This window comes from Ochotona curzoniae, unplaced genomic scaffold (genome assembly GCF_017591425.1).
Source record: "Ochotona curzoniae isolate NIBS_2020 unplaced genomic scaffold, NIBS_Ocur_1.0 scaffold_1852, whole genome shotgun sequence".
NCBI lineage: Eukaryota > Metazoa > Chordata > Mammalia > Lagomorpha > Ochotonidae > Ochotona > Ochotona curzoniae.
In genome coordinates this window covers 52,338,056-52,350,688 of record NW_024467087.1, presented here as the reverse complement: position 1 = coordinate 52,350,688, position 12,633 = coordinate 52,338,056, and the positions used below count along the sequence as shown (strand labels likewise).

The window sequence follows — 12,633 nt, the reverse complement described above, 5'->3', positions numbered from 1 at the left end:
GGTTATGATGTAAGATGAAAAGATCATTCAATAGAAACGGTTTCTAAGACAACCTTAGCATGAAAAAAATTCTACATTCATTATTCCCTTATGAAAAAGCGAAAAAACAATTTATTCTGCCCAAAGCTCCATGAACAAACAAAACGAAGCTTCTGATCCTTGTAAGATTGCTTATCGCAACTAGGACCTGCGTATGCAGATAATAATACTGATATCAATGAAGCTCAGAGGACGGGGCTGAGTTATTTCGGAAACACTGCTTTATTTTCCCCTTAACAGAGTAAGAGATTTGCTGTACACATTAAAAGGTAACTCAATGTGTAGGTATCCTCTTAGAAAAGAAATTCAGGGCTGGCACTGGAGCACAGTGGACAAAAGCAGAGCTGGCATCCCATATAGACACTGATTTGCATCCTGGATACTCCTAATCTAGCTCCTTATTGATGCAGCTGGGAGTGCAGCAGAAGATGGACCAAGAGCTTGGGCCCCATAACCCACGTGGAATACCCTAAAGAAACTCCTGGTTCCTGGCTTCAGCCAAGCCAAGCCTTGAGTGAAGCAGTGGATGGAAATCTTTCTCTTTGTCTCCCCCTCTCTAACTCTGACTTCATTCAATTGAATAAATAAATCCTAAAAAAGAAAAAGAAATCCTATATTCTAAGTTCCCGCTGCATAAAGACAATTAATCAATACTATATTTGCTACTCTGTAAACATACTAATAATGTATTTCATATAGTGAAACAGGAGTATCATATCTATAGTGCATGCGAGTGCCTGAAGGGCTAGTAAAATGCATTAAACAAGAATATGAAATAAAACAGAAAGAAATCAAATAGATTTGATTCAAATAGGGCTTGTATCCATATAATTTACCAAAGTGTATAACAAGCAGTTTGAAAAGTCATAATTAATCATATCGCACATTTTAATAATTCAGAGATACAAAAGAAGGAAGGGGAGACTGAGGGACAGAGCAGGTGGAGAAAGCGAGAGAGGACTGCTCTTCACTAGATTTGAACACGGACATTTACAGGAAATTATCATATCGGCCATTATTGGTAGACTGCTTACCGGGTGAGCAGGCGGCTCAGCAGGCTGCCGGAACGGCTCCGAGTCTTCACGTTCATAAATGAGGCTCAACAGTTCTTTGCACTGTTTTTTCCAAGCATCAGCACTGTACTTTAAAGACTGCCTTCTCCCTCGGCACTTGACCTATAGATTTGAATAGAATTATATATGTGACTTTTGTTCATTGCTCTGCTTATGCACCACTAATAATAGTATATTTGTTTAAGATACAGCAGCATCTATTCAAGTTTCTTAGCTTAGATATTAGGGGTGGGCATCTGGCATAGCCTAAGACACTGCTTGAAACACCTCCCATTAGCTCAGTACCTGGGCTACTGTTCCAGCTCTGCCCAATCCTAGCTCCCTGCTAAAGCACACCCTGGAAGGCAGCAAATACTTGGTCTTTAGAATGCACGTGGGAAACTCAAACTGAATTCCTGGTTCCTGGTTTTAGTCTGGCCCAATCCTAGCTGTTGTGAGCATTTTAGGAGTGAACCGAAAGCCAAGAGATTTCTCTTCTCCAATTCCCAGTCTTTCAGATAAAATAAATAAATGATCGTAAGAGACACCTGCTCCACCATATTTGGGCCAGCACTGTTCACAAGAGCCAAACTATGAAATCACCATCAAATAAACAGATAAAGACAATGTGATACATGGGTATTTACACACACAGGAATGCTATCCAGGTATATAGATAAAAAGAATGTGAGTCTATCATCTGTAGTAAAATGATTGGAATTGGAGGATATCATATTGAAGGAATTAAGTCAGACACAGAAAGATGAGCATTTCGTGTTCTCACATCTGCGAGGCAAAATGTAAAGAAATACCACAGTGTTGCAGCAAATGCAGTCTTTGTCAAATCAACAGGAATCAAACACTATAGCTTGAATGATCCTATAATTTACAAAGTTTAAAATTTACTTTCATAAGTGAAGGTGAATACCTTTTCCTTTCATTAGTATGTTTAGCTGTTCCCATTTTCCTGCTGGACTGTAACCTTTTTTTATTTAGGGGAGCCGATAAAAAAACCTTTGACTATAATGTAAATTAAAAAATAATAGCCTATAAATGATAAAATTTATAAACATAAAATTTAAAAGTAAATTAGACCTCATTATCCCTGGTCAAAAGAAACAAAAACCGCCATTACATTTGTGGAAATGGTGAGAATTCTGATATTCTGAATTTCCATTAAAAAATATCAGAATCTCACATAAAGTACAGAGAAAATTTTTTTCTCTACAAATTTAACAGATACATTACTAATATTTGCTTATACTTAAGTATACTTGATAATAGCAGCCTATCTTCCTAAAACACTGAATGCTTTATATTCTTTACGGTTACCATGAATTCCAGTTCATGCCCTGATGTATTTTGATATGATCAGTTTCAACATTTCCAAGGACACTATTTCTTTTACAAAAACATCTACACAAAAACAGAAGTTAACACAGCTGACCAAAGTCTGTTATCTTTAGCAGAGCTTATCTACAAGTTGGACCTTTAGTTTTCATTACGAAATTTGGTAGATGAATTCGTTCCTGCATTATAACAGTAGTTTATTATACCTAGACACTACTATCAATGTAATTTGTGTTGAATGGAATCTTTGCGTGTACTAGTCAGAGTGGCAATATAACCTTCCTCAAGGAAAATCCACGCGGACAGCTGCCACTCATATGCACGGTGCTTTATTTTCTTTTTGGGGAAAGAGTGTGGCTGTATGGCAACTTATAAAAAGTGAATATGAAGCAGAATGAACACAGATCTCTCCAGACTCTGTTTTCTCCTGTGATTCAGCTGTATATCCTTACTGTGTCAATGTAATAAACCTTAGCCCTGAGTAACCAACCATGTGTGTGTGAGTGTGCATGTTGTTTTCCTAAGAACTAGTCCTTCTAGGAACTCTCCACATTTCTGGTTATTCTCAGGGATCCCCCAATATAGGAAACCTGGAAATGTTTTCTTGGCAGTTCATTTATTTACTTACCCTTCTTCCAGATGAAGTCCCAGGACCATCTGAATCTAAATCAACCAGTTCAGTATCCTAATTAAAAGTAGAATAGGATTAATTGATTAATATTTTAAAAAGCAGAAAAATGGAAGAGGATGTTTAGACATAACCAAAGGTTTACGAATAAATGTGAACATAATCACCCATAATTATAAATAAATGGAATGCGGAAATAAGCAGGAGACTTACTAGAAAATTTACCAAGATGATATGTATGCAATAGATTATGTTGTTAAATTAAAATAGGAAAATGGGGAACATAAATAGTAACCAGTATCTAAGTGGTAATATTTTCTAAAAACAATCCTATGGAAAAGCCGGCATGATAACTAGCCAATCTTCCTCCTTATAAGGACCAGCAACTATATGGGCACTGGTTCGTATCCTGGCTGTGGTACTTCCCATCCAGCTTCCTGCTTGTGGTCTGGGAAAGCAGTGGAGGACAGGCCAAGGCCTTGGGACCCTGCACCCGCATGGGAGACTCAGAAGAGACTCCTGGCTCCTGTCTTTGGATTGGCACAGCTCCAGCCATGGTGGCCACTTGGGGAGTGAATCAACAGATGGAAGATTTTTCTCTCTGTCTCTCCTCCTCTCTGCATATCTGACTTTCCAATAAAAATGAATAAATCTTTTTTTAAAAATCCCACACTATACCTATTCAATCTAATTATCAAATACTCAGCATTCATCTTTTGCCACTTCAAGAAATCTCTTCTGTACGGGGAAAATGTAAGCACTAAAACCTAAAATTAATTTCAGTATCTCTGTGAGGGATAGTTTTATAATACAAAGAGGAAAGCCCAGGTAATATTGATGATGGTAAAGAACCTAGGCAATGCGTATAGGAGAAAAAAGGTCTCTCCCACATTAGGGAAACTCTTTTCTAATAAAATGAAACTGTTAAACTAAATTTTGTATTCTAGGCTAAAGACGAATACTTTGGGGAAAACCTCTTGTTACATTAAATTCTCAGTTTAAAATATGTTTAGGTAAAAAGTTGGAAAATACAAATAGTTCATGGAAATGCTTATTATGAAAAAGCTATGAATGGATTTCAAAATTTGCACCAAAATCAACTCGTGTTTTAATTCCAATTTTCCACAAACATTTCAAGTACTCTCATATAAGAAATATAAGGAATATAAGTATTACATTTTTCTTGGGCTTTCAGAGGTTAAAACAATCAGGCATATCGCATTTCCCCTTATTGTTATGCAAATGAAATTTAACTAACAATGTTAGTACATGTTTTATGGTCAGATTCATTTTCATGAAAAGATATAAAACAGCACTAGAAATTTACCATTCTGGACATCAATACTGACAACATAAACTTGTAAAATATTACAGGCCACTACTATAAAATCTAGCATATTTGAGTCACGCATCTTTGGAATGAATTGTTTCTTACCATGCACACTGTATGGAAAATAAAACCCCTACTCAATTTTCCATCATTCTTGTAAAATAGCAAGTATTTTGTTTGTATTTGTAAGGGGTATAAAATAAAGCACCAATTTCTACTGGCTGAAACCCATGGAGTCAAAAAACATTGCTGGCCATCTGTTTCTGTAAATCTTGAAGCACTATTATATTTTTGATATATATTATCTGATTACAAGTTAAACTGAAGAGTTTAAAGAAAAAGATGCAGGTGCTCATTAATCTTTCAACTATTTCTTTGACTGCTCACAGCCAATTACAACATTTACACATTCATTCTCACACTACGTCAAACAGCAGAAAATAATTTATTCCTATTACTCATCCTGTGATTCTTACCTCCTCTGCATCAGTACTGTTCAGTTCTTCTGCTTTAACTTTATTATAAGTGTCCAGTATATCAGTACAACTCTGATCCCTAAGAGACAAGGTAAGTCAAAATAAATTCTATTATTATTATTTTTTTTTAAATCAGATGTTCAACTCTGGAAAATGAAGCTGCTTCTTACCCAATAAATCGAAGTAAGACATCAGTCACAATTTTGGCTGCTTTAACTATAGGACTGTCTGGCTCATTGAAAGTCCTAGCATTGTGCTCAATGTAGCGTACCTCCCACATTAATGCTGATATTCTCCTGGAAAAGGGAAAATAGCCTCTGTTAGTCTTGGTTGATACATGTGAGGAGTACCCTAGGAATATACAAAATAAACAAGCAAGAATTTAATCATGTTATGTCAAATGTTTCAATATATGAATGTGATTCAACAGATTTGTGTAACTGGTATGCACCAAAAAAGGGACAAATGTAATTACAGTATTTAAAGCACATGCACAAGTTTGAATCCCTTGACTTGAAACAGAACTAACCCAAGGATGTTATGAGTAAAGAGTGACTTGCCAAAGTCCAACTATATATGGCAGCTAACCTGGTGCCAACACCCAATATGGGCTCTGGTTTGAGCCCCGACTGCCCTACTTCCAATCCAGCTCCCTGCTCATGTTGCTTGGAAACTAGCGGAGGATGACTCAAGTGCTTCGGCTCCTACACTCATGGGAGACTCAGAAGAATCTCCTGACTCCTGGTTTTGGACTGGTCCAGCTTCAGCCACTGTAGCCATTTGGGGAGTGAACCAGCAGACAGCTCTCTGTCTCTCCCCCTCTCTGTAACTTCATCTTTCTATATATGTAAAGTGATTTGACAAAGAAATAAAGTGTGGTATAACAGAGTCTCAGAAAAATGTTTAGTTTTTAAAGAAAGAATCAAGAGTACCAAGAACAGATTGTAGGAAATGAGATTTTTACTGCTACTTTTTGAAAGATTTAGCCAGTGGAGCCAGGTTGTCACCTAGCAGCTACACCCTGTGTCTGCAACACCAGCATTCAGTGAGTGCAGGCTGCTGCCCTAGCTGCTTCCACTTTATTGAGCTCTCTGTTAATGGCCTTGGAAAAGCCACACAAGATAGCTGAGGATTTGAGCCCTGCCATCCACGTGGGAGATGAGGCTCCTGGCTTTGCCCTGCACCAACCCTAGCCACTGTGACCATCTAAGGGGTAAACAGACAGAAGATCTCTCTCTTACTTCGTCTGTCTCTACCTTCCTCTCTGTAACACTGACTTAAAAGAAATAAGTAAGTATTTATTTGAAAAGTAGAGTGACACAGCGAGAGAGAAACCCTCCATCTGCTGCTGCACTGATCTAATGCCTGCTACAGACAGGGCTGAACTATGCAGGAACCACAGAATCCAGCTGACTCTCACACATGGGTGGCAGGGCTCCAAGCACTTGTATCATGATCTGCTGCTTTCCTAGGCGTATTTAGCGGAAGCTGAATTTGAATCAGAGCAGGCAGGACTGGATTTAGCACTTCAGCACGGTATGCCAGAGTTGCAAATGATGGCTCAACCTGTTGCATGGCAATACTGGCCCCTAGCAAGTTTCTTTCATGATGTACAAGATCCGATGAAATAATACATCCAATTTGCATTAGAGAACGATGAATCATGGTATTTTTATGAACAGGTGTAACAGATTCAGGTGCAAAGGATCAGGAGCTGCCCTCTGTAACTCTTCCATAATCATTCCCCTCCCATGACAAACAAGGAGGGGGAAAATATCTTCTCTATGTATCTGAGGGCTCTTCAAATCGTTTTGAAAAGTGCTTATTATGAAACACCTACTTAGGGTTTTCCAAAAATATTTCACACCAAATAAACTTCTCTTTTAATTCCGTTTTTTTCAGTCTTAATGCACTGGTGTTTTGTTATTTATGTACACCATTTTCTGACTAACATCTTTTTTCCTTTCGTCTTATGTAGCATAAACCTCTGGTCTGATAAGGAAAGGGATGAGAGGGCATCAACCATTTCCTGAGCCTTTTTTTTTAAAGATTATCCAATAAAAATATAAATTTTTATTTTAGCCTCAATTTTATCACATTTTAGGTCTGTGCTGTGGGTTTAGTTACTACAAAATCAACAGGACATCATTTTGTCTGTGTGAGTAAACAAGCATACATCAAAAGGTCTGAAGAAAAAAATTGAACTCAGTAAACAAGTTAATTTGGAAGCAAAGTTATTGAATTCATACACACCTTGTTCAGAGCATACATTTTCTATGAGTTTTTTGCACACCAATAATCTATTTCAATTAAATCTAATTAACTGCTGCCTAATTGCCTTACAGAGGATTGAAATATGCTTCAAATCTCCACAGCACCTTAATCATAATAAATCCACAACTCATTTAATCTTTTTTTAATAAACCAAAATTAACTCATGTTTTTAATACATGATTGGTCGTCTATATTTTCTTGCCTCTTTCTTTCCTAGTCACCCTTTTTGCTGCCAGAGTAAGAGTCTATTAAATTGAGACAAATCTTTTCTCTGAATTTTTAGAAGAGTAATTATAGACTGAGTCTTTTGGATGAATAATTTATACTATAAAAACAACGTATTTTCAAAATGAAAAATGTAAGCCAGACAGCCACGAATTTTATGATCCAATACACAGACCTGTAAAAACGGTTTTCAAGTCTTCGCCTGATGGTGTTGAGGTCCGTTGGATAAGCAACTACAGTACAGTACAAGGGGTAGGCACTGAGATCCACTGGAACAGCAAAAGGGCTGGCAAAATCTACAAAACAACCAGTCCAAAACGGTGGCTATAAAGGACAGAAACAACTCATGCTAACAAGCAAAAGTTCCTATACCTAGAGCCAATGAGGGAATGTAATAGCCTACATTTGCAACACAATGATTCATTCAAATTATACTGTTTCTCTTTTCACTCATACTATCTATAAATCAATAATACATTGGTCTAAATCAGGTAAATTCAGAAAACATTAAAGGAATTATCGCATTTAGTTTCAGATTTCTGTGTCGTTCCCAGATGAATGCAAAACTTCTCGAGTGATGTGTTTTAGGGAACATATTTATTTGAGAAAAATGCATTCGCATCCACTGTTTGACTAAGGAATCCCATTCAAAGACAGGCTCAAGGAATAGCTAGAGAGCAAAAATGACTCGAGAAAGGAAAAGATATTTATATGCTGGCATTCACAATTTGCTCCCAAAGTGCTGAAAACACTCAGCATCCGTTTGGCCAAGCACAAACAAATGTCAATATTAAAACTAGGAGCACCCTGCCTCTTGAGTTAAAAATGACATGTACTGTGGGAAATTATATTTGCTTATGGAAAACTTCAAACTTTGCCCACTTTCACAGCTTCTAATATTCCACATTCACCATACCCAGGGAAAGAAGGTGGTTGATGCCCTGAATGACTCGTTCACATTCCTCATCTCTGGAATGAGCTCCCCACTCTCCTTCCTGGGGTTTGTAGAGCAAAGCAGTCAGTTCCTCCTGGGAGACAGGAATACCAGCACCAACTTCATCTGGAAAGGCAGCTAGGTATAAGATGAACAATAAGAAATCATCAGTTTCCAGTATCATGCTATTGCCATTTTACTTTGAAAGAATTATGATTACTTTAAAAAGCATATTTACTTCCTTCTGGAATTGGCTCCATGTCCCAGGGGCTCATCTTTTCTCTCTCATTATTGTCCCAGCTATTCAAAAAATAAGAAAGACGCAAATCAAATTCACACGTACTTATTTCAGACATTAACAATTTGCATGACTTCTTGGGTGGGGAGGGACTTGGAATTGGGCAATGTACTTTTGTTATAAATATAACTGCATAAAAATAATAATAAACACTTAATAGAGAAAACATGGCAAACCAGTACAAAATTCATCATTAAGACTACTCTTAATTTTTTACTTGCTCTTTCTTTTATTTCTAAACAACATATATTCAATATTAAATTGAAGGAAAAAAATATATTATAGGGCCCAGCACGATAGCGTATATGGTTAAAGTCCTCGCCTTGAACGCGCCGGGATCCTATATGAGCACTGGTTCTAATCCCGGCAGCTCCACTTCCCATCCAGCTCCCTGCTTGTGGCCTGGGAAAGCAGTCGAGGACGGCCCAGAGCCTTGGCACCCTGCACCCATGTGGGAGACCCGGAAAGAGGTTCCTGGCTCCTGGCTTCAGATCGGCGCAATTCTGGCCATTGCGGCCACTTGGGCAGTAAATTATTGGATGGAAGATCTTCCTCTCTGTCTCTCCTCCTCTCTGTAATCTGCCTTTCCAATAAAATAAATAAATCTTTAAAAATAAATTAAAAATATATATATATATTAGAAAATAAAACTTTCAGATTAAGAGTTATCACATATTTCCTTGAAACAATATACTTTATTCAAATAGCATCTTAAGTATAACAGCATCTTAAAAATTTTATTATTCCCTTTTGATTGGCAATATGCAAGCTATCAGCCAATTTCCAGAAAATAGACATTTCCTCTATCATTGAGTAGCATCATTTGTGAGGAATCTTAAGAACTCTCAGATTTCAATGAAAGGAAACTGAGAGAAATCTTTGCTCCGAATTTTTAGAAGAAACCTCTGCCTAAATTTCTTAACATTAAATAAAAGATTAGATATTATTACTGTTATGTTCCTGCTTTCCCACTCACAGAAAACATTCAGTTTCAGTATTCTCCAGTAAATTAGCTTAAACTCTTGCCTAAAATAGAACTGCTTAAGACAAAACACAGACAATGACACAGAGAGAAACTGTCTTTATTCTTTGTTTTAGCAAGCATATTGGACCAAAAGGCTTATCATCAAATTCTTTCCTTACATCTACTATGACAGCTTCCTTATAGACACAGGTATTGTGAGTCTAGACAAGTCAGGTAAAAAGCTATTATCCTAGCAGAGTTTGTTTAAAGTCCCTATTATACTGTTGTAGCACATCAGGTATAAAAGACTATAACCATACTTACTGAACACTGTAACACTGGAAGGAGCTATCAGGATACTCTGGTTGAAAAGGCTGTTGACTCTCCACAGTCCCAAACCACCAGGCATCATCTATTATACTGCGGAATCTATCACCTGTAATGTTTTTTTAAAAATCCTTAATAGGCTAGGTACTCAGGATTATCATCTCTATTGCACTCCAAAGTGTTATTTTTATGAGTTTCCAAGTACAGACAACAAGTACATTTCATTTTTAATGTCTCCACGTTTTATTTTCAAGTGGAGACAAATCCCTCAGAAATAAATCATATGCATGTATTCTCAAAAGTTTTCAAACATAATTTAGCTTTCATCAATTACTTTGTACCATCATTAGGCATGTTCTTCATTATACTATATGTAAGTTAATGTAGTTATTTCATTTTCTCCCTTTTTTATACTTTCAGCTTTTTGACTTTTAAATCTTTTCATGCAGACTTGAATATCCCTTATCCACAATGCTTGAGACAAGAAATGCTTCCACTTTCAGACTATACTTTTTAACCGGGAAGTATTTCCACAGACTTCATAGATTGAGCACTCATAATCTAAAAACCAAAAGTCTGAAATGTTCCAAAACCTAATATATTTGCTGAACGATAGGTTAGCACTTGAAGCTATCTTGAATTTTGGACACCATTCTTACAGTGATTCATGCCTATATGATTCGATGAAGCAAGGTGAAAGACACAAGGACCATAATGTAGCTTTAGGTATTACATCAGGTTTGCCTGAGCATAAATACACTACAATATTTGGACAGTAGACTAGAGGTAGAGTTAAGCAAATAACCGGGCTAACTAACCAATGGGCATGTAGCGTTTGACTAAAGTCGAATCACATGCAGGTGGGCAGGATGAAGCTGGACAGTATGAGGTTTCATCAAGTTACTTAGAATGGTATGGAATTTCAACTGTATAAATTGTTTTATTTCTGTAAATGTTTTACACTATTTCCAGACTGGCTAACAATAGGTTACTGATACCACAGAAAAGCAAGCCTGCAGATAAGGATGGACTACTATGTATGCCACATGAAATGCACGTATGAAGTGACACAGACATAACACAAAAGGATAGTTAAAGTTTTATTTTTTTTTTTTCTGGCTTGGTTGATACTTGTTTCTGCTTAATTTTAAGCCAATTTCTTTCTGAAAAGCCAGAGTTAAAAAGTTACTTACTCTACTTCAAGCATAATAGTTATTAAAAGATAACTCTTTACTTACCAATCTGCCAATTCCTTTCTTTGGCTTCATTATAAAACTGATGCAATACAAGGAAATCAATGACATCTGGCATGTCATGATACCTACAGAAAATAAAGCATGTGAATACAGAGATATGAGTGTGCAGAACTTACTAAAGAGCCAAAGATAAACATCTAAAACAGAGTTCAAGTACAAATCTGTAAACTTCATTGAATGCCTTTAGTTATATATTAAGTCCTATTTCCTTTGCTACATCCGGGAATGCCCTGCCTACTATTGTATTACGTGAAACAATACAAAGATGCCAATAAACATTTTTACAACTTAACACAATATTTTATATTAAGGACACTTAAAGAAGTGAATCAGCTGGTATTCTTTTTCTATTTTAAATTCAACGTCAACAAATGAACAACTGACTTATTATGCCAATTATTAATGAACAGGAATAAAAGCAACTACCTTGTATCAAGCATATGACTGATTTCTCACAAGAACGTTGAGGAAGATAATAGCATTTTCATTTTACAAAACATGCATAAAATCAGATAGCTTAAGTGATTTACTCATGGAGAGATGGATCTGTCATATATGCAGCCATTAAGTGATGAAACAGACAAATAATTAAACTCGGTCTCCTTAACTCTGTCTGCTACAGTAGTGCTGGTAATGCTTCTCCCATTGAGCCCTGTACTCTGCAGAATATACAGTGGGTTTGACATACACACGAACACACAACATAGTTACTCACTTAATAGAAAAAGATTCTCCAGTCATTTTGCCTGAAATGGGATCCAGAAATGCAAGCTTCAGGCAGCATAGTGTAGGTGGTCCAACCTCATACTTGATTCCTACAATCTTAACAAACTCTTGTTCCTATTCATAAGAATAACCAGAAATCACTATTTTCAATACAAATTACTACCCAAAGTTTGTGTGACATTTCACAATTACTTAAAAAGATTTAAGAATGATCTGAATACCTACCGAATGCCAGGTACTACAAAGAGTATTACGGGTAACAAGACATAATTCCTGGCCCTTAGTAGCAGACTACAGTCTAGTACAGGTCTCTAAAGCAAAGATAAGCAACAGAATTTCCTGTAGAAACTTCAAAACTCATGTTCCTGAACACTACTCCTATAAAATCTGATACTATCAATTTGCGGTATACCTCAATTACACAGTTTGAAAAAACTCCCCAGGAGATTATTAATAAAGAATGGTCAAAAATCATTCTTCATGGCCAAGCAGAGTAGCCTAGTGGCTAAAACATTCACTTAGCACATGCTGAGATCCCATATGGGTGCTGGTTCGTGTCCTGGCTATTCCACTTCCCTTCCAGCTCCCTGCTTGTGGCCTGGGAAAGCAGTCAAGGATGGCCCAAAGCCTAGGGCCACAGGTGTTCTGCACCCATATGGGAGACCCAGAAGCTGCTCCTGACTCCTGGCTCCTGGCTCCTGGCTTCAGATCAGATCAGCTGCAGCCGTTGAGGCCAACTGGTGACTGAACCATT

The 12,633-nt window shown here is 37.0% G+C and overlaps 1 protein-coding gene across 1 annotated transcript in view; it reads right to left on the bottom strand.

The window, feature by feature from the left end:
- The window catches only part of BRWD3 (bromodomain and WD repeat domain containing 3), a 126,336-nt gene that overhangs the window by 19,119 nt on the left and 94,584 nt on the right, over window positions 1-12,633 (bottom strand). Inside the window, exons 26-35 of the mRNA XM_041000007.1 lie at window positions 11,869-11,993; window positions 11,136-11,218; window positions 9,895-10,006; window positions 8,547-8,608; window positions 8,291-8,446; window positions 7,550-7,670; window positions 5,046-5,171; window positions 4,876-4,954; window positions 3,070-3,126; window positions 1,074-1,214 (exon numbers count right to left, since the gene is read on the bottom strand). Coding sequence (XP_040855941.1) covers window positions 1,074-1,214; window positions 3,070-3,126; window positions 4,876-4,954; window positions 5,046-5,171; window positions 7,550-7,670; window positions 8,291-8,446; window positions 8,547-8,608; window positions 9,895-10,006; window positions 11,136-11,218; window positions 11,869-11,993 — 1,062 coding nt within the window. The remainder of the gene's footprint in view (window positions 1-1,073; window positions 1,215-3,069; window positions 3,127-4,875; window positions 4,955-5,045; window positions 5,172-7,549; window positions 7,671-8,290; window positions 8,447-8,546; window positions 8,609-9,894; window positions 10,007-11,135; window positions 11,219-11,868; window positions 11,994-12,633) is intronic.